The 27,674-nt window shown below is 35.9% G+C and overlaps 1 protein-coding gene across 8 annotated transcripts in view; it reads left to right on the plus strand.

The window, feature by feature from the left end:
* Positions 1–27,674, plus strand: part of NFIB (nuclear factor I/B) — a 316,963-nt gene that overhangs the window by 213,798 nt on the left and 75,491 nt on the right. For 7 of the 8 annotated variants that reach the window (XM_011930400.1, XM_011930395.1, XM_011930396.1 and 4 more), the window contains exon 3: positions 6,798–6,851. In XM_011930400.1, coding sequence (XP_011785790.1) covers positions 6,798–6,851 — 54 coding nt within the window. Of the gene's footprint in view, positions 1–5,777; positions 5,922–6,797; positions 6,852–27,674 lie in introns of those variants that run through there. The other variant, XM_011930403.1, reaches the window with a different exon arrangement.

A 27,674-nucleotide genomic window follows, 5' to 3' on the forward strand; every position in this document is an offset into this window, starting at 1 on the left:
AGGTTAATAGGTTACAGTGTGGGTTTCATTTACTCCTCTGATATCCCTTGATATAAAAGCTATATTGTTATGGAATCATAGGATTTTAGAGCCACAGGGGACCTGAAAACTCACCTTCTTTGCACCAAAATCATTATAAATTAAAATTATGCTTCTCCAGTTATCTTTTTCTGTTGATCCTCAAGCTATGGTGTCAGAGAATAAAAAGAGTTCCTAAAAGAAATTTCATCTAGGAGTAGAAAGTTTATGTATAAAGGTCATTAAAACTTTCTTGGCCCAGTGCTTGCAAAGTAGGGACCTGGACCTTCACCAAATGTGTCTTCTCTTTATAGGAGATGGACAAAAAATAATTTCTGACTCAAAATAGTACATCTTAGCCACCCTATCTTTTTCCAAATATTTCTTCAGGAAGTTGGGAAGTAGGACTGAGCCTTACATTAGACTGGGAGACTTAGCCCTGGGAATTGTGTGTCTGTTTCCCTGGCTTGCCACAAGAAATTTATCTGTTTGACTTCTAATGTATGATTTTACATAGAGCGGTATGCTTTGTCTTTCTTTTTTGTGCGCTTTCATAGTTTATAGACTGATGGTTTTCTGTTCATTTGACTCAACCAAATGTGCCAGGCCTTATCCCAAAGATTAGGGCTATATAAGGCTAAATAGGGCAGTAGACCTCATGTCATATTGTTGAGGATCTAAAGGGGATGACCTCACCATGGGGGACTTCAGGGAGAAAAAAGGGGGAACATTATGCACAGACTTGGAGACATCAAATGAAGGAGATGCACAAGGAACCAAAAGGCTACAGTATGGCCCAGGTGCTGATGGAGGCCAGATCAAGGTGCCACGAATGGCATACTAGTTTCAGAATATATGTAAAGGTTTTAGCAGATGTTTAGCTTGATCAGTTTTGGGTCTTATAAAGATCATCTTGGTAAAAGAGTGAACTATGTCTTAGAAAGGTGGGAAATCAGGTCATTTTTTCATGGCATTGTTCCTAAGGTCACCTTCTTTTGATATCTTTTATGATATGCCTTTGCCTACCCTTCCTAGGAAGAATCATCTGTCCCCTCTTGATTTGTGTATTTTTTAATTTGTATATTTCTGTCTCTTCAGGCAGCCTCTGAACTTCTACATGGCATAGAGTGTGTATTCCTTTTTAAAAACAATATTTAAAGATCATTATTGTAAATTAAATATAAATTTAATAAGCATTATGGAGCACTTACTGTGTTCCAAACATTACCGAGTGTTTGGAATACATGAGCCGATCTTGGCTCACTGCAATCTGCACCTCCCAGGTTCAAGCGATTCTCATGTCTCAGCCTCTCAAGTAGCTGGGATTACAGGTGTGTGCCACTACACCCAGCTACTTTTTTGTATTTTTTGGTAGAGACAGGGTTTCACCATGTTGACCAGGCTAGTGTTGAACTCCTGACCTCAAACAGTCTGCCTGCCTCGGCCTCCAAAAGTGCTGGGATTTACAGGCATGAGCATAAATCTTAATTGATTTACATTTGAATGATGCTTACATTAATGACCTACAAAAAAATCTTTGACAGTTTTGATGATTTATCTACCTCAGATAGTTGCAGTGTATCTACTCCAGAAAGTTAGTGCTCAGTAAGAAATACTTTACAGGCTATTATTTATTTATTGTCATATATATTTAACACACATCTTATAGAGCTTCCACCAGATTGTCCAGAAAACAATAGAATTTCCTTTGCTTAATGGAGACAATCCAAACTAAATTTGATTTAGAGAATTGGCCTCTCTTTTAGACATCAATTAGTGTATAGAGTTCAGTGATGCTAATGATTACTTCCAACTTAGATATAGAAAGTAGCTAAAGGCTTAATAAAAAGATTCTTGAATGTATTGGTGAATAGTGGGAAGGGTGAGGGAAGTTAGGGGAAGATAAGTTTTCCAGAAACAGTTAAACTACTGAAAAGTCATTTGGTTGTGCATTATTTTAGGATTGCGTCGTAACAATTCAAGAAGTATTGTGTCTGAATAGGCTGCCCATATAGAGAACAGAAGTTTTTTGTTTTTTGTTTTTTATTATACTTTAAGTTCTAGGGTACATGTGCATAACGTGCAGGTTTGTTACATATGTATACTTGTGCCATGTTGGTGTACTGCACCCATCAACTCGTCAGCACCCATCAATTCGTCATTTATATCAGGTATAACTCCCAATGCAATCCCTCCACCTCCTCCCTCCCCCCTCCCCATGATAGGCCCTGATGTGTGATGTTCCCCTTCCCGAGTCCAAGTGATCTTATTGTTCAGTTCCCACCTATGAGTGAGAACATGCGGTGTTTGGTTTTCTGAGAACAGAAGTTTTAATAGTTGCTTTGTAACTTTGGACACACTGTTTGATCACTTACGTATCTAGGATCTTCCATAAAATTGGGTCATTAGAAAAAACTGCTCACTCCTCGGGTAAAGCTTAGATATTGGAAGAGCCACAAGAGATTGACTGCTTTTTACAAAAGGAGTGGACGAAAGGATTGAAAAGTTGGTAAGGGTCCTGCATGAATGTGAACCTTTTCTTGTACTTGGAGAATCTTTAACCTGGAGAGGAAGGAACTGATTAAGTTTAAAAGATAATAATTTAGAAGTAACTTCATTACCTTTTTTTTTTTAGAAGAATAAACATATGTTTAATCCACATTTAAAGAATGGGGAACATGAAACTTTCATAAATATGTGATACAAAATTTATTTCAGTTCAACATTACGCCCAGTCAAGTCAGAAAGAGACAACACAGAAATGTAGAAAACAGAGATTGAGATCAAGGAAGAGAAAATGAGAGGTGGAAGGGAATGAGGGAGGACTGGTTTTGGTTGGCTGCCTTCAAAAACTCCTCTCTTTTTCTCTACTGCATCAGAATCTTTCCAGACACTAAACTGGGCGTGGTGGCTCACACATGTAATCCCAGCACTTTGGGAGGCCAAGGTGGGCGGATCACTTCAGGCCAGGAGTTAAGAGTCCAGCCTGGCCAACATGGTGAAACCCCGTCTCTACCAAAAATTACAAATATTACCTGGGTATGGTGGTGTGTGCCTGTAGTCCTAGCTGCTCGGGAAGCTGAAGCACAAGGATCAGTTGAACCCAGGAGGTGGAGGCTTCAGTGAGCTGAGATAGTGCTACTGGACTCCAGCCTGGGTGACAGAGCAAGACTCTGTCTCAAAAAATATATATATATATATATTTTTTTTCCCAGACACTAGACCCAGTATGCTGGGCAGCTCACAACTCTTAGCAGCCTTGTTCCTCAAAGACTTCAGCCTTCTGGAAGGTAATTTTCATCAACTGGCTGCTATCTACTGCCTTTTGAGCATGACAGCTCCTAAAAGCCTTGAAGCAGCAATGGGCTCCTCCCTTTTGGGGAGTGAGGGATGAAAGCATTTACACAGGACTTCTCAGGTGGACGCACGCTTCTCCATGCTTAATCAACTCACCAGTCATTTTTGGATGCTTGTGTTGGGATGGACAGAACTTAGTTATGTCCCTTTTCTCCCTTTCTTCCTAAAAGTTAGTTATCATTAAGCATAGAGCCACATTAAAGTGATTACTTTTTTTTATTTTAATATGTTTAAAGCATTAAACATATTAATCATTTTTAATGTGGCTCTATGCTTAATATTAATAATGTCTTTTATTTACTGATAATATAGACTGTGTCTGACCCAATGCTTTTGGTACTTAATATGATATAATCTTGCAATGATTTTACAAGGTAGATAATATTATTGCAGTTTTCAAGATCCAGACTCCAAGACACTTAAGAGTAAGTAATTTTGTACAAGATCATGCCACTAGTGAGGGACAGAGCTAGGCTTCATTATAACATATTAAGTACACACACACACACACACAGAGAGAGAGAGAGAGAGAGGGAGGGAGAGGGAGAGAGGGAGAGAGGTGGGAGGTGTTGAGCAAAGTGATGGAAGTGGTTAAATAAAACCTTTGGGTATAGAGTAATTTGACCTAGGTGGTGAATTGGAAGGGGTTTAGATGTGGTCTGAATAATTCTTTCTCTGAAGTCAACCACAATAACAGTTCATTTTTGGTTTCTCTGCCAACCGCGACTCCCTGGTTACTTCCTTTTCCAGCAGTTGGAATTAAGTAACCAATATAAGGTGACATAAGAGTTAAGAGTAGATTATAGTGTTAGAATTTACAGTCTGAAAAGTAAATGCTCTGTCATTTGCTCACTGAGAGGGCCCTCTCCTATGTTTCTGGGACACAGTATACCCTGTTTTATTTCATGAGAGGGCATGAGCTTTGGCATATGAAGGAAAGTCTGTCATTGTGTGCCAGTAAACACCAGATCATTTTAGAAAGTGGAATTGCTACAAAAAGCAAATGTGTGCCTCAAATTTAGGGTCTACTTCAGCTTTCCCTCAAATGCTTGTGGGTTTTTTAGTAAGTATATTTTTTCAGTCGAAGAAGTTGGTCTGCAATTGTTGGAAATGAGAAGAAAAAATAATTTACAGCAGAAAAGAATAGAGTTTCTCTAGCTGGATACTTTCTTAAGAATGGAAGAGACTTTCATTCTTTTCTCTGCTGGACCCAAATTTTAGCAACAGATGATGGAAAAGAGTTTTGTGGCACCATTTTGAAGTTGCTGTAACTAAACATGCTAAGGCTCATGCAGAGAGTCTACAACTTCTGAAATGAGGCAACTGCTGCAACGAAGTGACAACTTTAACTGTCTCAGGTTTCATCACAAGCGTGGCATTAGCGACGCTGAGGGATGCGTGTCTAGACCTTCATAAGAGTGAGACAGCTTTGGAGGGAAAATAAAACATAGGGAGGCTCTGGTCAGTGGGTATATTATACATAAGTAGGAATTCCTAAAAAGTGTTAGAATCACTTGAGAAATTAAACTGGAATGTAGCACCAATGCTGAGAGACATTTGTCAGAGGGACTCAAGGGTAAAATAGCTGATGCTATAGCAAAAAGTTATGATTTATCATTTTTATGTAGCTATCATACTCCAGGCCTGGAAAGTGGCCCATATTGTACCACTTTTTTATAGGAATGCAGAATGAAGAAGATTGATCTTCTAATTTATAAGTCACTGAATCTTGCCTTGATTTCAGAAAAAGTAATAAGAGGACTTCATGGGAGATGGGATTTTTAGAGTATTGTCAGCTCTCTGACAGTCTTCAGGAGACTCGAGCCAGATGAAGAGTGGTCATTTCTAGTTTCTTTACTTTCATTTTGAGAAATCAGGAAACAATTGGAGGAAAATGTGGGAATCACTAAACATGCTTGCTAAGATTTCGTGAGATCTGTTCTAGAATAAAACCAAAAAGACAATTAAGGAAATGGGATGAAGGCGTAAAATTCTGATCTCAGCATTATATCTAAGCTAACAGGCATGAGGCAAAGGGCAGAAATAAATAACCAGGTTTTATATGAGAAGAAACTAACAGGATGTTCTTACATTTAATAGTAGAAGCAGCAGTTTCAGTATGTTAATCACTTACCTGAAAGGACAGAATAACCCCGATAAAAAAACCAGCATATGATTTTCCTGCTTAACCAAATCACTTTCTTGGCTCAAGTATAATGGCAAGGTTTGGGGGAAGAGACTTGTCAGTATATGGCAGTATATGACAGAACTGTCATTTGTGCCCCACCTATCAAATTTTGTTGAAATTCATTATCAAGTTCAAAATTGCCTTTTCTAGGCAAGCAAAGAGGCTGCTGGAGCTGAGCCATCCATTCCTCTGGCGTTTACTGCAAGCCTAGTGCATTCACAGCCATGAACAGCACACTGAGGAAGACACAAAAGAAGTAGACAGAATCTCTGCCTCTGCTTAGGAATATGCAATTTAGTTGGGGAGACAAAACTTAAATGCTAGAACCAATAAAAGAAGATTACAAAGCAACTTGCAAGTAAGTGTATAATAATATGGGCAAATGACACAGATAAATGCAGAGGGGACAAGGAGGGAAGAGGAGTGAGCAAAACACAACAGTGTCAGATCATCCAGAAAGGCATGTTGCCTAACAGTTGTATATCTTCCACGTTTCTTTCTGTAGCATCAATGAGAAATAATATGGGGTAGGAAATTCAGATATACGACATTGATCTCTTCCTCCTTATCTGCAAAGTCTGTCCATCTGTCATGGTTGGAAATTAAATTGATCCAACCATTTGCTCTCCACAAAGCCATGTTGGTTTCTACCTAGTAATTTATGCTTTTCTTGGTGTTTGCAAATCGATTGCTATTATGGGATGTAGACAAATCTGGGCCTGGATCCAGTAGGTTGGGGGATTATTGGAGTGGGTATGTGTACTTGTGTGTGAAATCCTGGAAAAGCGGACTCTCATTTCTGTGTATTTTACTCATTGAATAAAAACATACTTTCAGGCTTTTAAATGCATGTTTAATTACACTCAGATTGCATTTTTAAGAGAATATGTCTGCTTTATTTCATATTGCTACTGGCAGGCCTCAGTATTTGCCTAACCTTCAAACCGTCTTCAGTGGCTTTGTAGCCAGATCTTTTGTTTCAAAAAAACCTTGGTCTAGCCCAAGAAAACTGTAGACCAATACTTGTCTTTTCCTTTTGACATAGAAATATGTATATGCATTTATCTAGTTGGATGAGTAAAATGTTTCTATCAAAAGGCTTGGGAAAGTATATTTTATTTAAGCACTCACCTTCATTTTTATACCTTAAACATTTTTTTTCAAGTCCCTTGAGGATTGTGAAATTCTTTCAAAACAAATTAAAAAGAAAACATTTTCTGTGATTTCTTTACAGATTCTGGACAATCAGGAAGTCCAAGCCACAATGATCCTGCCAAGAATCCTCCAGGTAAATATGTGTTCCAGGACGTTTGCAATCTGACATTGTTGGAGAACAAAGGTACCACTGTATAGATAAACACCCCATAATTGGTCAGCTGCCTATTTTGTTCTGGCAGGCAGGTATGATCGGGACAAGATGTGATTGTGCTTAGGCCCTTTGCAGTGGCAAATACTTTTATATTGGCGTCATCAGTATTTACCTAATCACCAATGTTTTAATTTTTGTTGGTGTTTCTTTGAAAATAAATATGCATATATTTTAGTTGTGTATCTTTTAGGTGCTAAAATAATTGCTGTTTGAAAAGCCAATGAATCTTTTAATCTTTCTTTTAAAACTCATAAGAAAATGTAAACATTTTCATACTGTAATTATAGTTTATCAACTCTCATTACTTTAAAAGGGGGTTGGGGGTGGGAGTGGTTGGTTATGTTTTCACTGAAGGATTTTTGCAAGACATTTTATTCCATAAGGTTTTTATTGGATCTCCAGAATCAGGAAATAACGAAAGCCGGAATTTTTTTTCTGTAGCGTAAGGTATCCCAAATACCCTCTTTGTTTTCAGAAGTTGTTCCAGATCTGAAAATGGGCTTTTATAACTTGGCTGTCTTCATATAGCTCTGAACATACAGCATTTTGCTTTTGATTTAGGAGCCGTGTTTTTTCTCGTGAGATAAAACTAGCACAAGGAGTTTTTCATTATTAAAAGAATGTGAATTATATTGGTGACTTTAGTAAAAGAGTGCTCTAAGAATAAACTAACAAAAACAAAACCAAACACAAAAACCCCGAACCAGCTACACATGCCCCCCATCTCCCCAAACAATCTCATCTATCTTTTCATTGAAAATAAACCAAAAAGTTCATACGAAGTAATAGGAAAAGTTTCCTCAGGTAGACTTAGTTTTTAGGTCCTGCATCGTTTGATCTTCCTTGAAGTTGTGCTTAGCTAATATGAGGCTGAAATACCAGAAGAACCCCAAAATTGCAAGAAAATATATCAGACCAATTTTGTCTTAACATGATTTTAGAAAGATACAGCAAGTAGATATATAAGTAAAAATGCAAAATAAAAACAGACTGTATTTTTCTGAGTCCTGTCTATATTGTTTATTTTAGAAAAATTATCTTTTTCCAAATACTTATTAATTCTGTATTGTACGAAATCATATTGTTGACAAAAGTAGTATACACTTCAAAGATAAAAAGTCCTAATTAAACACAGGTTTAAAAATATATGCTAAGTTGATTTGTCATTTTCTTCATAAATCATTTAAATATTACTATACATTGAAAGCAAAACATTAAAAATTAACAATTTAAAATGTAATTCCCAGTTAAATTTATTTTATTTTGCTGGGTGTGAATGGAGGATTGATATTATTTTAGTTATCTTTCCAAAAAGGCTATTTAGAATATAATAAATTTTGTCAAAACTTTTCTGAAGTTCAGAATATTTCATTAACTTATAGGGTCTTTTAACTTTACAAATATTTTTTCCTGTTAAATTAACTGATATTTTCCATGTGTTGCATGGCAGACAAAATGAATTTTATCCAAACATTTTTTAAAAGTCTCCTTACTCATCTTACAAAGAATGAGGTGGGAGTAGAGGGGAACCTTTGGTGGAAAAAGAGTTGATAGCTATTATAAGTTGGACTAAACGACGGATATGTTTTCTGCATTTGAAGGAAAGCTTGATTTGAAATTAATATAGTAGTTATTGTTTGAAGTGCATTTCTGAACATGTACAGAAGGAATTATACTCACCTAAAACCGTTCTCTACTTGAGCTGAATAAATAATCCTTGAATAGTTACGTAACATCATTCAATTTTTCAATATTTGTCAAGAAGCTTGGTTAAAATTTCATTTTTGCTTCATTCAATGTAGTATCTCTTTATTTCTCTGTTTGCATGTAACATGGCAAACAGAAACAATCAAGGTAGAACATCTCTAATTTTTTTTCCCTTTTAAATTTTCCTTGGAACCCAAACCTTTTTGAGACTATGTCCTGGAACTGGGATGCTACAGATAAATACATTTTATGATTAGTTGAAAATTGTATATATGTAAATCATACATCAATTCTAGTTTTTTAGAGCCAGAATGTAATAAAATACACATTATATCCAACTTAAATGGAATGTAATTAGAATTTTATTTGATTATCCAGAAAGTAAAATATTCTTTTTAATATGTTTTGTGTATTGTAATACTATGAACTCAACCATAAGGCTTATTAAGGAATTTTGTTTTGGACTTAATGATAGAGATTATTAAGTAATTTTTTATGAGCTTATGAGTTTGTTTTGTAATACTTTGAAATAAATTAAACCTAGAATATAAAATGTTTTCTAATTTTTAATGTGAACAACTAGAACTTATTAAGTTTTTTGTTTTGTAGTCAATTGGTATAAATTATACTTTCTATTAAAAGCTTGTTTTATAAATATAAGTATATTTGGTGTTTTAGGACATAATTTATCTTTAGGAAGCTCTTTTTATCTCTGTATTCTGGCCTTGGCCAATATATGAAATCTCCAAAATTGAGATTCAGCATCTTGAGAAGGCACGATCCATTTATGAGAAAATTCAGTCTACCACCACAAGCAATGAAACAATCAAATCACTTTTCTGCTTGAATTGTTATACCAAATACAAGCTAAGCTTTTGAAAAAGATCACCTTGAATGCCAACACTTTCTTTTCGCTGGTAGTTTTCCACTGGGAGATGTGCAACCCATGGAAATTGCTACCATCTATTCTTGTGTTTATTCCCCAACGACTTGGGAAGAGATGGCAAAAATTCAGGCCCTTTTGGAGGTATAGGCTCTTTGAAATCTGTTCCCCACTGTTGACTTGAAGGTGGAATCCCATCCTATCATCCTGTAAGTGCAGATACATATGCCTACCCACAAACTTAACACCTTCTCTGGCTTGGTTTTTCTGCAGCATCAGACTTGAATGTCTGACTTTGAGACTACTTCCTTGCTGACTTAGAACTTCTGAAGGGTGACCCTAAAGCTCTTCAAACTATAGTATGGACATCTACAGATAGGCCTTTAGTTCTTACCTTGAGTTTCTCTATTGGAATTAGTATTTAAGCACAAGCAACAAAGGCAACACATTTTCGGAAGAAGGAATATTTGATATTATTTTATAAAATATTTAAATAATTTTTTTGTCATTTGTCATTTTATAGAGCTTTTAAGTAGCCTTTACGGTATTTCTTTAAACTATTTGTGACTTAATATTTTGTTTGCATTCTTTGTTATATGGCAGGGATGGGCACCATAATCTTTTCATAGTGAAGGTTCTCTATAACTCAGATAGCACCTAGGGGCATGGCATTGCAATTTTGGCTGAGACGCGCTAAGCACTTCATTTTTCTAGGGATATACATTTGCCTTGTTTATGATAGAGTCAGAAGTTATATATTTATATTAACTTTTTTTTTTTTTCTTTTAACAAGTTAATCCCTCCTGAGCAATAGAACTAAAAATGTCCTCTCTCGGCTATAGCAAACAACTCTTGTGGACCAAATGAGGGTAAACCATTAATTTTGGGATTTAGACGTGAATCTCTTTTTACCTTTAATAATTAAAAACTCCACTGCTACTTTTTGGAAATGTGTGATTGATTGGGTTGTAATCTTTGGAAATTAGCTTTGACTTGCTTTATTATTTTGTGTGTCTACATTCTTTGAACTATGATCTTTAAGATTTCCCAATCTCAATCACTTGCCTAATGCTAGAATGGGTAAAATCCAAGGAAAACATAGCAATCCAGAATTCAGATTTTTGCTTCTAAGTCAATTCCAAACTAATGTCTTATTTTGGAGTTCAGGAAGGCTGTAGTTTTGTGGGGAATTCTAGGCTGGTAATGTGACAAAGACATGTTAAATCCTAGGGCAGTTTTTGGACATTTTATGATATAAACTTTTGGGGCCCTTCTAGTAACATTAAGCAGAACTTTCTTACCTGGAATAACATGGACTTAACATGCTACTTTCCTGTTTGTAGGTTTTATAGGTGCTTGTGCTATTTTGTGTGTTGACTTATGCATGTAGTGTGGCAACACCTCTAGGAACCTGTAGGATTATATATCGGGTGTACCTCAAGTAAGCCACCTTATATCCTCTCTGGAACAAGGATGACACTAAATAAATAATTGAGTAAATCAAAGAAGGATTATCTATTAATGATAGATATGTGCTTATCTTGCACTTAAGAAATTCTTTAAGTCATAAAAATTTTGAGATAGCTCTCTCTTCAATGTTATTTTATAGATACTGAAATCAAAACCAACAGAGGGTTGTCATAAAACTAATAGAAATGAACCAGGTAATTATTAGGAAAACTAGTTCAAAATCTGCAGTATTCATTGTCATCTGTTCATCTGTTGAGATCACTGGAGCCGATATTTGCTTGATTTTTCAAATCTTAGAATTTAGGACAAACTTAGTACGTTTTAATCTGTACATAAAGGGAGACGAATTTGCATAGGCCCTTGAGGACCTCATACCACATTTTATCTTCAAATGTGGTGTTTAAAGTCAAAGTCAAAGAAAAGAGAAATGTACTCTAGCTTTTTCAAATCATATTTCATTCACTGTTTTTTTTTTTTTTTGAGATGGAGTCTTACTCTGTCACCCAGGCTGGAGTGCAGTGATGCGATCTCGGCTCACTGCAACCTCTGCTTTCCGGGTTCAAGCATTTCTCCTGCCTCAGCCTCCTGAGTAGCTGGGATTACAGGCGCATGCCACCGTGCCTGGCTAATTTTTCTATTTTTAGTAGAGATGGGGGTTTTACCATGTTAGCCAGGCTGGTCTCGAACTCCTAACCTCGTGATCCACCTGCCTCAGCCTCCCAAAGTGCTGGGATTAAAGGCGTGAGCCACCACACCCGGCCTCATTCACTTCTTAATAAATTCTTGTCTGTTTCTTCTCATGTCCTCGTTTATTGTGTCCGTTAGGATCAAGATATTTTTAATGAGGAAAAAATGCACTATTTCATGATACTTAAAAGGTTATTTTAAACTTTGGCACTAGACAGTATGCATTCGACTATAAATAGGGTCTCTATTCATAAAAATATTTAGAGAAAGATGCTGAAAGAACTAGTTAACGGCAGGTAAGACCTGACATCGTAGGTAAAGCCTTTAAGTAATTTGAGAATGAGGTCTGTATGGGTCAGTGCTAAAATCAAAGGACTTTTTTTTTTTTTTTTAAAACATATTCTGTTTTAGAAACATTTTTCTTCCTTATCCTCTAACTTGTTTGGAGACATCACATTCAATAAAGTTCTTAAATGTTCAAATTTAGAATAGGGTTCAGAAAAGGAAGAGAGGATGAGAGAAGTGTTTCTTTCACAAATCACTCTTAAAAAGCCAGAAGAACGCATAGCCCTCAGCTACATAATTTTACAGGGTACATTATGGGAACTTGTATACAACCCACTCATGAAAGGTTGATCTACATAGCAGTTGGCACCATGCCCAGCCACCACAGTGCTTCTAGCCTGATTATTTGTAATACTTAATGTGAAAGAGAAAAAAAGCGGGCCAATTTAGGAATATCTTGTAAGGTCCTGAGAGAAGGAGATTTTTCCATGTCTCCCCAGTCACCTACTCTATGAGATAACAAATAACATTCATTGCCTAATGATTGCTGAGTTAACAATTAAATACTACATTTGAGTCAGCTCAACATTAGAAGCAGAGACAGCCATTTGCCCTTGTGTAAAATACACACCCTTTTACACCAAGAACCATGAACAATTCCGAAAGAGCTGTTTATAGGTAGATTTTTCAGCCAACAGATATTTATTGAGCATCTATTGTATGCATCACATTCGGCTAGATACTGGAGAAGATAAAAATGTGAGTTACACGTGAACCTTGCTTTTCCCAAATGTTTTTGTTCATAAAATATATAAAATATACATAATTATATGAAATATATATTGCATATGTATTTATATTTAAGATAAAGACTAAATGTTAGTATTACAACGCAGGTGTTGTAGGAGTTCAAAGTTGTGAAACACTGTTTCCTGCCCTTGTAGGTGGCATGGTGGAGTGAAAAGAGCATGAACTTTGGAATTAAAATTTTTCCTTGAATGATTGTAAGGGTCATCAGGAGAGTGAGCAAGTCAGCCAACTGCTCTGTGCAGTCAATTGTGTTCATGCCAGTTGTGAGGATCAGATAGGGAAGCACACCTGACAGATAGCAGGTGCTTGATAAAAGTGAGGGGTTTCTTCATTCTACTTTCTCTTCCAGCTAGTTTGGTCAAGAAGGCTTCCTGCAGAAAGTGTCATTTGATGTGTAACCAAATAGAAATGTGTTGAATTGTAATCCCAGCACTTTGGGAGCCTGAGGCAGGCAGATCACAAGGTCAGGAGTTTGAGAGCAGCCTGGCTAACATAGTGAAACCCCGTCTCTACTAAAAATACAAAAATTAGCCGAATGTACTGGCACTTGCCTGTAGTCCCAGCTACTTGGGAGGCTGAGGCAGGAGAATCGCTTGAACCCAGGAGGCAGAGGTTGCAGTGGGCCGAGACCATACCATTGCACTCCAGCCTGGGTGGCAGAGTGACACTGTCTCAAAAACAAACAAAAAAAGTGTTGAATTTTTATACTGCTCTTCTCTAAAGGCTTAAGATGATATACCCAAGTTACAGAAGATGCATAAGAATAGAATGTTAGAGATTTTATAAAGAAGGCAAAAGAAACAGATGCTTTCAAGTCTCATGATGAAATAGAATTGTAATTTTTAGAAAGCAAATGTTGTTGTAAGCCTATTGGCATAAAAGGAAAGGTGGAGTGACTTTTGTTACATAAATCTCAGTATTGACATGAGAAAGGATACAAATGTATCTTTAGAGATTACTTTTTTCCTACCAAGAATTTATTTTGTAGAAGCTTGTATTAACATTGTATAATTTTTTTTCCTCCTTTCCTTTCCATGGTGTTTCTACTTTATGAAGCCATCAACTTTCTGTGTCTATTGAAACGTCTGTGTCTGTCCTTTACTTTTCCTAGCCCTCTTACTCTGCCTCTTATGTCACTGATTCCTACCTGCCAACTTATTTCTTATTTTAAGATATATATATATATATATTGCTCCTCATTCAGACAAACCTCTTCAACCAAGTATCTCATCGCTGTCTTCTTCTTCGTAACATGACACGAAGGATGTCAAAATCTCATCTTGATTTCCCGTGAAATTCCATCTTGATTTCTCCTGAGGTTTTCTCCCCACTGAAATGATTCTTGTTAAATCCTTGACCAGTGGTTTCTTTCTGTTCTGTTCTTGCTTCCATATTCCTGAGTATTTATTGGATTTAGTTGGCCATGCTGTGTTTTAAACTTTGCCCATGCTTCTGAAAACAGGACCTTTCCTGGTAATCCAGGAACCTTCCTATTTTAAAAAATTGCGTATGGTGATTTCTTCTGTCTTCTTAACCAGATTTTTGTCTTTAATTCTCTGTGTTTTCAGTACCTTGTGATTTTTAAAACATATTTACTTTTTCTCCTAGATGTATGCCTTTGAAATAGCTTTCTCTTCTAATGGTTTAGACCTAAGTGTCCAACTACTTTTCGGACATGTTTCCCTAGATGTCTCATGGTTAACTCAAGTGTAACATTTCCACAATTAAATTTATTTTCTTTAACCAGACTTGGGTTTTTTGTTTTCTTTGTTTTTGCTTTTTCCCTTTTTAAGATATCCTGGAGTCACCAGAATCCTATCCAGACACCCTTGGTTAGAGTTGCTCCTGATTTCTTTCCCAGGAACCCTTCTTCTTCCTTATCCTCCAAATATTCATTCATATTCTGCTTAGAAAGGTCTCTTGAATTTACTTTCACCTCTCAGTTACCATTACCCTTATTTGACCTCTGAATACTATTTCTTGCCTGAAATTGAAGACAAACCTTTAAAAAATGTGACTGCCTACTGGGCAAGAGATGTGTGCACACAGGTTTATATTTAAAGAAGCAATCATAGTGGAGTCAGAGATGTCTACCCCTTCCCAGGGAATATGACAAGATACGTGGAACAGTTTGGATATAAAAGATGATCAAGAGGCTATAGGGTGGATATAGTCCTAGGAGAGGAAAGAGCATTTCACATGGAAGAAGGGGAAAGGAAGGGAACTTAGTGTCTGATGTTGAGCACCATTTAAAGCCATGACATAGAATATATGTTCTTAAGTAGTGAGTCATCAGGGATTTTTCAGCAAGTCAGATTTGTATTTCATGAATTATATTAATATATAGGTCAGAGAAAGAAAGAATGGGAGAAGAGTTAATTTCAACACAGTGCTCTCCTTTCACATTGCTGTCAGAGAAGGGACTCATTCATGGGATACAGTTAGTTCAAATTTTCCTTAACTTTACAACGGTATTTTAAGGTCTTGTGTTATCTGAAATGGTGTCATAAGGTAACATAGAATCCAAGTAAAATTTTAATATATTGATGTAGGCATTTAATTAATACTTCACGTAGTTCCAGAAAACTTCCAAGAGGGCTTGCACATAAATAGGTTGTAATTTGCTAAATTTTAAAGGCTATTGCTATAACCTGTATTTTTCTTAGTTAAATGTCTAGGTTCCCCTTAAGGGAGGGTCAGAATCCTCATGTGAAAAGAGATCTCAGTCATAAATTCCTCTAGGTGAGGTTGTGACTGTATCTGCTGCTCTGGGCAGTATTTTAGTGATTGCTTTTACCCAAGTATCTCATGTAACTCCCCTCTTCCCCCTGCCCCGATGGAGTCTCGCCTTGTTGCCCAGGCTGGAGTGCAGTGGCATGGTCACGGCTCATTGCAGCCTGCATCCTGGGTTCAGACAGTCTTCCCACCTCAAACCTCTCAAGTAGCTGGGACAACAGGCATGTGTCACCATGCCCAGCTGATTTTTAAATTTTTTGTAGAGACAGAGCCTTGCTATGTTGCCTAGGTTGGTCTCCAGCTCCTGGGCTAAAGATCTGCTTTTGCCACATACAGCTACAATTTAATAATGCAAAGCATTTTCTGCCTCACAGATGGAAAGCTGGGATTGTTTTATATCACAAATATAGTGGACTTGCTCTAGGCTTGTTAAAATCACTGAACTTTGCAGAAGTTAAGCTTGCTGGACTAAACTGTCCAGGCTCTAAGGCAACTCCCACTTGCATATTTAAGCATCATGTTTAAAAAGAGCATGCAATTCTTTAGTAGTATATTGCAAACAGAATAAAATATTAAGTAGATATATATCTAACTTCCTGAGTTTTAATCTTTTTCTACCTTATAGGATTAAAGGATGTGATTTAAATATCTTAGGCAAATGTCCTACTGAAATCTCAGTTTTTCTTTCCTTCTGTGTGACTATGAAAGCATATCTAGGTAACAAATAATTTAAACAAGTACTTTGTAGGTTAATTTGACTGTTGTTTGTTTGTTTGTTTGAGACAGAGTCTTGCTCTGTTGCCCAGGCCAGAGTGCAGTGGCGCGATCTCGGTTCACTCCAACTTTTGCCTCCCAGGTTCAAGCAGTTCTCCTGCCTCAGTCTCCTGAGTAGCTGGGACTACAGGCATGGGCCATGTCCAGCTAATTTTTGTATTTTTAGGAGAGATGGGGTTTCGCCATGTTGGCCAGGCTGGTCTTGAACTACTGACCTTGTGGCATCTGCCCGCCCTGGCCTCCTCAAGTGCTGGGATTACAGGCGTGAACCACCACACCCAGCTGACTCTTATTAGCTTTTGCTTGATAATGTCATTGATCAAAGAAGGATTTAAGAAAGAATGGTCAGGTTTTGGTTTTCAAAGTTGTTACAAATCTTTTTGGGGTCTTTTGACTTACATTCTGCTCTTTAGGGACCTTAGCCTCTTTCATTTTATTTTATATAATAAAACTAGGGCCAAACTCTTGTTTTTGCTGTGATATTTTAATTCCTGATTCCACTAGACATATCTTCCCCTTGTCCAGTGCTCTATACCTTGCACGTATCTATGTTCCTGCAGTATTCAGCAGGAAGAAGACAGGAAAACCACTTGACTTTCAGATTTGATCTTATCATTAAAGTCATCACTTCCACTTGTTAATGTCATGAAACGAACAGTGACATGATGAATGGTAAGATGTTGGCTCCATTGTGTACTTTGCAGCAATGTTTTCAATGCAGTGGATTTTTCATTTTAAAATTTGGTACTTTGGACTGCTGTCATTTTCTGAATTGAAGTACTTTCTAAGCAGAGCAGTATTTTCTAAATAAGTAGGGTAGAACTAGGAGATGAGCATTTCTGTTGGGATGTGATAAAGTATTCTGCCATTTTATGCTTACCATGTCCAAATTGATACCCCAAAAATAGCCCACATGAATAATGTTACCTTATATAATGTTGACAGGTGAAGAAGGGAGTACCTGTGAGCTTTTGGGAGAAAGAATGTAGAAGGAACAGAGGAATGAATACAGAGGCTCAGGCCGCTGATGAGAGGGGCAAAATGTTTTATAAAGAAGATAATTGATGCTGAATCTTAATAACTCTTTAAAAACATTTACACTCTGCCTCTTTATCTCACATACATCATTTTAATCATTTCCTGATCTCTGTAGCTGATATCTTGCCTCATTTCTTAATCCCTCTGATATATCCATTGCAGGTCTGTGGTTATGTGCAAATCTGATTATTTCATTCACCTCCTTATATGCTTCCAAGGTCTCCACTCTAGGCTAAGCCTAGCTCGTTAGCATGACATACAATATAACCCTTCATGATTTGTCCATTGCACACATGGACCATGCCTTTAGTGTTAGCCATGTGCTTCTTCTTTGTGTCTTTGCTCATGTTGTTTCTCTGCCTGGAATGCTCGTACTGCCTTGTCACCTCCTCAGTGAGACTTCTTCAGAGCCTCTCTGCTGTGCTGTTTTACAGTACTAGCATTTAGTGCTCTGTTTTATCTCTATTTTCATATCTACTCCCCTTAATGAGTTCTGAGCCCCTTTGGGTGAGTATTGCATTCTTCTTTTTTGTATACCTATCATCCAAGGCAATGCCTAGCTGTGGACAGTGTCCAAGATTTATGAAGCAGAGGCTTAGACCAGTAATAGACTAAATAAATAACCTGTTCTTGCAGTGCGTGGGATCATTCCCATACTCAACCTGACCTAGGCCTAGAAAAAGCAGGTACTTCTGCGGAGATACTTACAGTGATCCTCTTATGCCCTGTAGGTAGACCACATCCTAGACATGATTATTTGTAAGATTTTTCTGAACTCCTCATCTTATGTAGCATACTGATGATGAATTTTGTAGAGAGGTATCTGACTGAGAATTGTAGCACTCCAATATAATTGCTGATTCAGAATAGTAGTCTCAGGTGGATAGAGTTTCTCTTCTCCCAGTTTGATAAACTGTAGAGAAATCCTGGTTGCTGCTTTTGTGCTTTTGTTTACTAGGGAATATACTATAATGTAGTTAGAGTTCACTTGACCGTGAATGAGGAACCTGGTAAGATAACTTTCTAGAAGCTGCAAAAACATACCTGATTGTTGTAATTCATACCTTCAAAAATGTTCCTGATTACACTGAATGTTTCTGATTCACTTGTGATTCTTTTTGTGCTGTAGAAATAGCACTTTTTGAAAATTTGGAAACCATTCTTTATAGGTCACTTGCTAACTTTATTGAGGTATAATAGCATACAATAAATTGCATAGTATACAGTTAGATGAGTTTTGACACGTGTGTTTGTTTTGTTTTGTTGAGACAGCATCTCACTCTGTTGCCCAGTCTGGAGTGCAGTGGTGTGATCTTGGCTCACTGCAACCCCTGCTTCCCGGGTTTAAGCAATTCTTGTGCCTCAGCCTCCTGAGCAGCTGGCACTACAGGCGCATACTACCATGCTATGTATTTTTAGTAGACACAGGGTTTCGCCATGTTGCCCAGGCTGGTCTCAAACTCCTGGACTCAAGTGATCCACCTGCCTCGGCCTTGTAGAGTGCTGGGATTACAGGCATGAGCCACCGCACCCAGCCAGTTTTGACATATGCATATACTCATGAAATCAGCACCACACTCAAGGATGATGACCTTGCCACTAATCTCAAAAGTTTCCTCTGACTGCTTTGAAGTTCATTCTTTCCTTTACCCTCATCTTCAGATGACTTATTGATCTGTTTTCTGTCATTTCCAATTAGTTTACATTACTGAGTATGTTAAAAAGGGGGGAAAAACAACACACACACAACAATATGCCCTTGGTGAGAAAATACGGAGGAACAAGGGAAATGGGATATGATCAAGATCTGCAAGGACATATCTTTGAAAATGAAAAACTAGAAAAAAATTCCAGAGAAAACACTTTGATTACTCAGAAGACTTATATGAAAAGTGAACTTACAAAAGAATAGCTTCAATAAATATGGTATTATGTGAGATAAGGAAGAATATCAAGAAAAACTAAATTGCTTTCATAGCGTTAAAATTGCATCGGAGGAGTGAGAAACATTACTGATACTGTGGAAATAAGCATTGATATAGAGGACAACCCCAAGATACACTCCAGAAGCAGAGGAAACACAGAGGTTAAGATGATGAGAAAAGCGTTGATGATGGGAGAATAGAAAACTCAAGGTTTATTTAGGTGTTCATTGTGGAGAAATCGGAGAATGTAGGATCAAAGACAAATGGAGAAAAATTTGATGAGCTAAAAATTATCTGTGCAGATCAAAAGGACTAATGCTATTCCAGCCACATAATGAGAGGCTTGTATCTAAATATATCATGTTGAAATTTTTACATTTCATGGATGAAGAAAAATTTGAAATTTTGAAATTTTCTTCATCCTGGATGAAAAACAAGTTACTTCCATATTTCCTTTTATCAACGTTAAATACCAGGAGACAGTGGGAGAATACCTGAAATTGTGATGAAAAAAATTTTTTTTTTTTCATTCAAAGAGCTTCACCTTCAGTCGAAGGCAATGGAAATATATTCTTTGTTACTCATGGTATGGAAAAATAGAGTTCCTCATTTTATTTGTAAAAATTTTACTTGAAAACCCAAGACTGGCAATGTGATGACTCAATTAAAAAGTTAAGAACAGGAAAGTATAACCATAGATATATAAATAAAAATATAGATATATAGACTAATCATGAGAATAGAACAATTAAGATGAGAATTATGACCAAGTAATTGTTATAAATAAGATGACAGACATAAATGTCAATGTAAAAGGTTATTCTTGAATATATGTAAACAAGAATATGGTAACAATCTGGGTCCAACATTTTAGACTACATTTTTAAATTTTAGTGAAATACACGTAACGTAAAATTTGTCATCTTAACCATTTTTAAGTGTATAATACAATAGTGTGAAATATATTCACATTGTTGTGCAACCAATCTCCAGAAACTTTTCATCTTGCAAAACTGAAACTCAATACCTGTTAAATAACAGCTCTCCATTGCCTACTGTCCCCGGCCTCTGGCAGCCACCATGTGACTTTGTTTCTATGAGTTTGACTACCCTAGATATCTCATGTAAGTGGAATTATACAGTACTTGTCTTTTTGTGACTAGTTTATTTCCAGATGACATTTTTAAGGGCTGCAAAGAGGATGAGGCTGGAGAGATTGGGAAAATAGGAATGGCAGACTAGTGTTCCCCTTCTAGAACAATTTATTGTTGAATTTTGCTGAAGAGTCTGTATTGTTTGTTTTGTCTCTATTTGTGCTTAGATTTATTATTAGGTAAGCCAGCCTCTTGGTATGAAGTACATTTTCAGCATCTTCATGTGATCATATGACTTTTTTCTCTATCGTAATGATAGCTTTTCTCATAGTGAGCTGCACTGATTCATGGAATAAACCCCAATGATAATAGTGTATTGTTCTTTTGATAATATTGCTATATTCAATTTGGTATTTTATTTAGGCATCTGGAAGTCACATTTACTTGTGTGCTTGATCTTTCATTGGTTGGTTCATTGTTTTGTTTCGATGAGGGAGGCTACAAATTTAGGTATTCAAGTTTTACTGGCCTCATAGAGGCTCATAAGAAAGCGTTCTTCATGAGGAAGCTTGTCATTATTTCCGAAGGCCTGGGAGAGTGTAAATAACATTGGAACATAAAGACTAGATAAAGGATACATAAAATCCAGTTGTGCAACCACCTGGACCTGGTGCTATTTTCAAAGATAGTTCTTTACTCACATTTCTAGTATGTTCTAGGATTGTCATATTTTTAAGTACACATAGGAATCACTGCAGATCTTATTAAGCTGTGGATTCTGATTCTGAGGGTCTGGGGTACAGCCTTTTCTTCACTTCTAATAAGCTCCCTAGTTATGCCAGTGCTGAGGGCTCTGGAACCACATTCTGAATGTGGTGTCATAGTGATTCCCAAACTTCACTGCACATTTGAATCACTTGGGGGAACTTTTAAAAGGGTTCTCAGGTCCAGATCTCACCCCATATCAATTAAATCAGAATAGCTGGGGTTGGATATCCAACATAAACTGCTTTCAAGAATCCCAGATGGTTCCAATGTTCAGCAAATTTGGCAACCACTTCACTAGGGTAATCGGTCCGCTCAGGTTTTCCATTTCTCTGCTCAATTTTGGTTACTTTTATTTTACTAATAATTGCCCACTTAAGTTTTCAAAGTATGGTCAATAAGTTGTATGTGTTATTCTCTCATAATTCTTTTAATGTATTTGATTTCTATGGTTATGTCTTCTTTTTATATTTGTATAGTCTTACACCCCATCATGATAGGTCAGTTGAAGACAGATTACATATGACAGTGGTCCCCTAAGATTATGATATTTTTATGGTACCTTTGCTACGTTCAGATATGTTTAGATGCACACATACTTACCATTGTCATACAATTGCCTATGCTATCAGTACGGTAGTATGCTGTATAGGTTTGTAACCTAGGAGCTATAGGCAATTCCATACATACAGCCTAGGTGTGTAGTAGGTTATACCATCTAGGTTTGTGTCAGTACACTTTGTGATGTACATACAACCATGAAATTGCCTATTGACACATTTCTCCGAGTGTGTCCCTGTCATTAAGCCATTCATGACTGTACTTGTATATTTTTACTTTCTCTTTTTCCCTTAATGAGGCATGCCATTGGTTTTTCTGTCTTGCTGGTCGTTTTAGAGAATCATTTGTTTTATTTATTATTTTAAATATTTCCTTTTTTCTATTCTGTTAATTTCAGCTTTTATGTTTAATTTCATCTTTTTAATTTTTTGGGGGGTGTTGTGATGCTGTTCTTTCTTTTACGGTAAGTAGTGGGTTCCTTTCTTCTTTTTCTTTTCATTGCTTTTTAGATAGTTTATAATTTCCCTTTTGATTTTTCTCTTTGGTTCATGGTTTATTTTCTTAATTTCTAGGTAGTTGAGATAATTTAGTCATTTTTTATTATTTACTTTTATTTGCCAAAGATGAGACAATATGGCCTTAAAAGTCTGTACTTTTAGGGATTTGTTAAAGTTGCCTCTTTGGTCAAGAACATGATCGATTTTTTTAGAAGTTCCATGAACATATCAGTAAAGTATAATTTGTGTTTGAATGATGTGAAGTTAGTCTTTGTCTAATAGTCATGTTCAATTCTTAAAAAGATACATTAATAGTAAAAATTATCACCGTGACTTTATTTTTTATAAAGTGTCTTGTATTTTAATAGAATGTATTCCTTCATAATATTTTTTGGTACATGTGGGGTTTATGATTTATCTTCTTTATTGTGCCTTTTATCCATTTATAACTATCTTTATTGTAATTCAGCTTAAGTTTTCTCTTAACCGTTGCTAATTGACACTGCTTCCTTTTTGTTTGAATTTGCCTGATTTCTCTTTGCCTACCCATTTATTTACAACTTTTTGTTCTTGTTATTATTTTGTGTTAGGTGTGTTTCTTGAAAACAGTTGAATTTTGTTTTTTTCAGTTGACCTAAACTCCCTTCATGGGAAAATTCAGTCCATATACATTTATTGTAATGATTTGTGTATTTTATTTTATCCCTTCTATTTTATTTCATATCTGTTATATATTTTTACATCCTCTTTTCTTATTTTTGCTGCCTTGATTGCTTTATTTATTGTGTTTTCTTTTCTCTTCGCTAATTTGGCTGTTCTACTTTTTCCTTTCCTGCTCTTGAAATGTCTGCTTTACTATTATTTGAAAACAACGTGCAATTTTCGTATCTACTCATCGGTACTATGATTATTACCTATATTTTAGGGAAGAGAAATGTGATGTGTTGAAGAGTTAGACAGCTTGCCTTAAGTTTACATAGTAAATGGCAATAGTCTTGCCCTAGGGCTGCCTTTTTAACTAGAATGCTTTAATGCTGTTGGAGAGAGGCATATCTTCCACATCCATTAAAAAGATAAGAGGGCATACATTTAATTTTATTATGCCATAAAAATGAACATAGCCCACTTAGTAAACTATAAAATATCGGTGCTAATAAATTTAGAAATCTGAAAAATTGAATTTTTTTTGGAAAATATATAATAAAATTATCTCAACATTAGAAAGCAAAAGTTCAGAATAGTATTCACAATTCAGAGTTATCTAAGAGTCTTCTCTGCAGTAGATTCAAGGAAGATGATATTACTAGTAGAATTTTCCAAACATTCAAGAACTTTTTATGAAAAATAATATTTTGTTTTGTTCCAGAGCATAAAACATGTTGGACCATCATCAAAACCATTATATGAAGCATGTATATATTCCTGATATAAAAACTTGACCAATAAAATATAGAAGTTTCCATAGAAGTTTTCCAACTACCTGTAGAAATATTAGAAGAAACTGAGCAAACCAGTTCAACAGTAAATTAAAAGAACTATCTTCCATGGATAAGTAAAGATACTTAAATCTAGGAGTCCAGTAATATATAACAGCAATAAATGTTGTTAGAAAAAAAACAGATAATCTCTACTAATGCCAAAAAAGAATTTGAAAATATTCAATAGCCATTCTCATCAGAAAACTTTTTAAAAATCTGAGAAAACTAGGAATAAGTGAGTACTTTTTCAGATAATGAGAAAAAAATCAGTGATAAATTCATAACCAACATTATGAACTGTGAAACTGTAGATGCAATCTCATTGATATTAGGAAAAAAATTCCTGCTAGCACAATTTCTATTTTACATATTTTTAATGTTTATGTATTTATGAATGTTCTGATTTTTTTCAAATGTTCTGTTTTTTAATGTTCTGTTGAAAGAAATATGCACATATATCTGAAATGAGTCCATTTTATTAAAATAAAATAAACGAAAGTTGTAACATTAATGTAATGGCCTTTTTTCCCTCTCAACTTGCCACAGTTAAAAATAAATCCCTACTAATATGTAATTCTGGCAGCAGGATTGTGAGATGGACATGCTCACAGTTTGTCCTAAGGAGTATAAGTCGACAAAACAACTTTGTGGAAAGCTGCTTGACAGTTTTTACCACGAGTTTTAAAAGAGTTTATGTTCTTTGACCCCATAATTCTAATTCTGGGAACTCCAGCCTAAGGAAATCATGAGAATTGCTGACAAAGATTTGTGTATTAGGATGTTAATTACAGTGCTATTTGTTTATTATGTTTTAAAAATTGGGAAATAACCTAAAATGCCAAACAATGGAATGGTTAATATAAAGTATGATACAGCCATGCAATGTATAGTCATAAAAATCATGCTTTTGAAAAACTTTATCTAAAAGGATGGATACAACATTAATAGGAAAAAAGCTGGATACAAGTGTATTTAAATTTGATATTGATTTTATAAGCACACACATATTTTATTTATATATATATGCAGGAAAAAGTTTAAAGGACTGGAAGGAAATATGGAAAAAATATAGCACTATCAGTGTGTGTTACAGTTGGAAAATTTCTGACTCCCTCCCAGATCACATAAATCATCATCATGGGTTTACATTTCATATTGAGAGATAATACTTAATTCTAAATTAATATTAGAATGTCAACCTGGGTTATAGGCTGAGATTTAATCTCTGTGAAGAAAATCACTATCTTTGCAATGATTAATATTTCTATTTTATAATCACCGTTTCAAACTTTAGCCATGGATACTTCAAGTCAGTTGAGAAACTGAAGATAGAGCTATGTGTCATAAACACCTCCACCAGAAAATTACTAATGGGTTAGTTGTGGTATCTGAAGTTATATGAAGACTGGCAAAGAGCTAGTATAAAGTAATCTCTTCTTGTCCCTTTACAAAAAGAATTAAGCCTTCTTTTAAACTCTGTTGCAGAAAGTGAACAATTGCAATCATAGGGCTGGAAAAAACCTATAGATGTCTTATATCCACCTGTTTGTTCTCCAAATGAACAATGCAAGAAAACTAACAATGCAAGAAAATTAACATAGGAAAACAGCTGTGTAAGAAGGGAGCATTTGAGGGTTGCAATGACTTTTGAGGTGCTTTTTTCTTTTTTTCTGCTTTTTTTTGGGGGGGGGATTTCCTTTACAAAGCAAGAATTTTTATATCCATTGGGAGTCTTTATAGCCACTGAGAAACTATCTCTGTAAGATAAAAGTTTCCTCATCTGTAAAATGGCAACACCACTAATATGACATATTTTATAAGATAATTGTGAATGTGAAGTTAATGCCTACTTGTGAAGGTCAGCATAGTAGTTGGGAATATATTGGTTATGTTACCTTTGCAAAATTTCACTTGCCTTCTTAGGCCTGTTCCCATTGAATGACAAATCTGTTTATTGAGCCAAAAAACAGCTCCTGGAACTATGCAGAATAAGTCAAATCCACCATCTACATTAATAGTCCTTCAAATACTTGAAGACAGCTTTCATGAATTTAATAACTGCTTTCTGTGGCTTCTTTTTTTTTAATTTCAAGAATAGAACACAGTAGACTGTAAAAATGAGCATTATCAGTCTTCCTTTGGATTTTCTATGTAAATGTTGTTTAACATTCAAATGGTGCTGATTATAATTTGAGATATTAACAGTTAGATATGCCATTGTGTCCCTCTGTTATTGTTTGTAAAGGAGGTTAAACAGAGTATTAACTTCTGAGTAGTGATTTACTGTTGCTTTTGTCAGAGAAAAATAAAAAAGAAGTAAAATAATATAATTTGATATTGCCTTTGAGACTTTTCAGTTTGTAGAAGTCTTTATTTCCTACTCAATTTTATTTTTTTAAAAAGCACACATGTAGTGTAAATACAGCATCACACAAACGCAGAGTTGTTCTTTTCTTCCTGGATTAAGCTGTTGTGTAATATTGCTCTGTAACCATTAAGCAGCTGCTCTGCCTCAGAGATGCTCATATTTCCTTTGGTAGATGAAGGGAATTTGCTATACGAATGTCTCCAAATTGCTTTAAGATCTTTAGCTGTTGTATCAGCTATTTCGATTTACGGTGGTCTGTGAAACGTGAAAAACATGTTCCTGAAAGGCCTCAGTACCCTGGAGGTTACAGATGGGGTTATGTTAGCAGCAGATAACCTGACATTTTGCTGAGTCTCACCCCTTATCCTACTGCAGGAACCCTGACTCGTTGCAAAATCCTCCCAATTATTTTGCCATAGCCCTCAAGTATTGTCTTCTGTATGCTAATAAGTAGGTAATAATAGGTATCCAAGTACCATTTTAAGTATCTGAGTACTATTTCATCCATGATTTCTTTTTCACTCTACCATGTCTTGGGTAACGTCTGTCCATTGCAAAGGCTGTGCTGCCCGCAGAGATATATGAAGGTGGCGGCCGTCTGGTTCAGGTGCTCTTCCCAGACGATCCCTCTTGCCTGATTCTCATCTGTCCCTGTTCCCACAGGTACATGGTTAATAGGCATCACCACTCATCCTCAAAAAACCTTCCTCCACTAAAGTCTCACTGGGCTCTTTGCAGGAGTAGAGCCCAATGGGACCTGTGTGTTTTGCATTTTGTCCACTAGGTTCCAAAGAAGTTCTGATATATTTCCAATGCTTTTCATAGTTTCCGTAAACTACCTCTTTCCATTGTTCCTGTAGATTCCAATTTCTTAGAACCTGGGGAGTTGGGGGTGAGGAGTGGAGAAACACCCTGCTACATTCTGAATTGTCTTCTTTTTTTCTGTGAATAGCTGCAATAGTCATTGTATTGTCTATGTTTAACTGCCTGACTGTCTTCCCAGTGGTATTGGCCTTGAGCTTGCTCATCCCTTCTTCATGATTTGGCTTCTAGCAGGCTCACACCCCAGTCCATCTTAATGGTCATGACTTAGGAGCAAATGGATCTCTGACTCCTCATTGGAGTAATAAGGAAATGAACTTCAGATTACACGTACATATTGCAATGTTATTATGTATTACATCTGATATGGTTTATGTAAACACATTGAAATGTTCATCACTTATTCATTGATTTATTTAACAAGTATTTTGTGGCTCTTACTATTTAAACACTTTCAGTTCCTTGGTTTTTACTTTGTATAAATGCCTAACATTACACATAAGTACACAACAAAGTAAGAGATATAATCTGACCCTAATGATTACTCTTTTTCATGTGACCCAAAAGCCTAAATACACTCTTCAGCAAACAAGTTCTAGGGAATAACAAAAGTTAGTATAATTATCCATGAATCTTAAACCATCTGTATCTACATTGTAATAAAATGACTAAGATGTTAATGTGTGACCCTGTTTTTAAATTTGAATTTTAGAATTTTTATTGTTTTTAGTGTTTATTTAGTACTTACTCTATTTATAAGCAATGAGTTAGTCATTAAGGAAGATAAAAAGATGAACAAAACCCAGCCACTTCCCTAACTAAAGGAGCTGATAATCCAGCAA

This window comes from Colobus angolensis, unplaced genomic scaffold (genome assembly GCF_000951035.1).
Source record: "Colobus angolensis palliatus isolate OR3802 unplaced genomic scaffold, Cang.pa_1.0 Scaffold86, whole genome shotgun sequence".
In the NCBI taxonomy this organism is placed as follows: Eukaryota; Metazoa; Chordata; class Mammalia; order Primates; family Cercopithecidae; genus Colobus; species Colobus angolensis.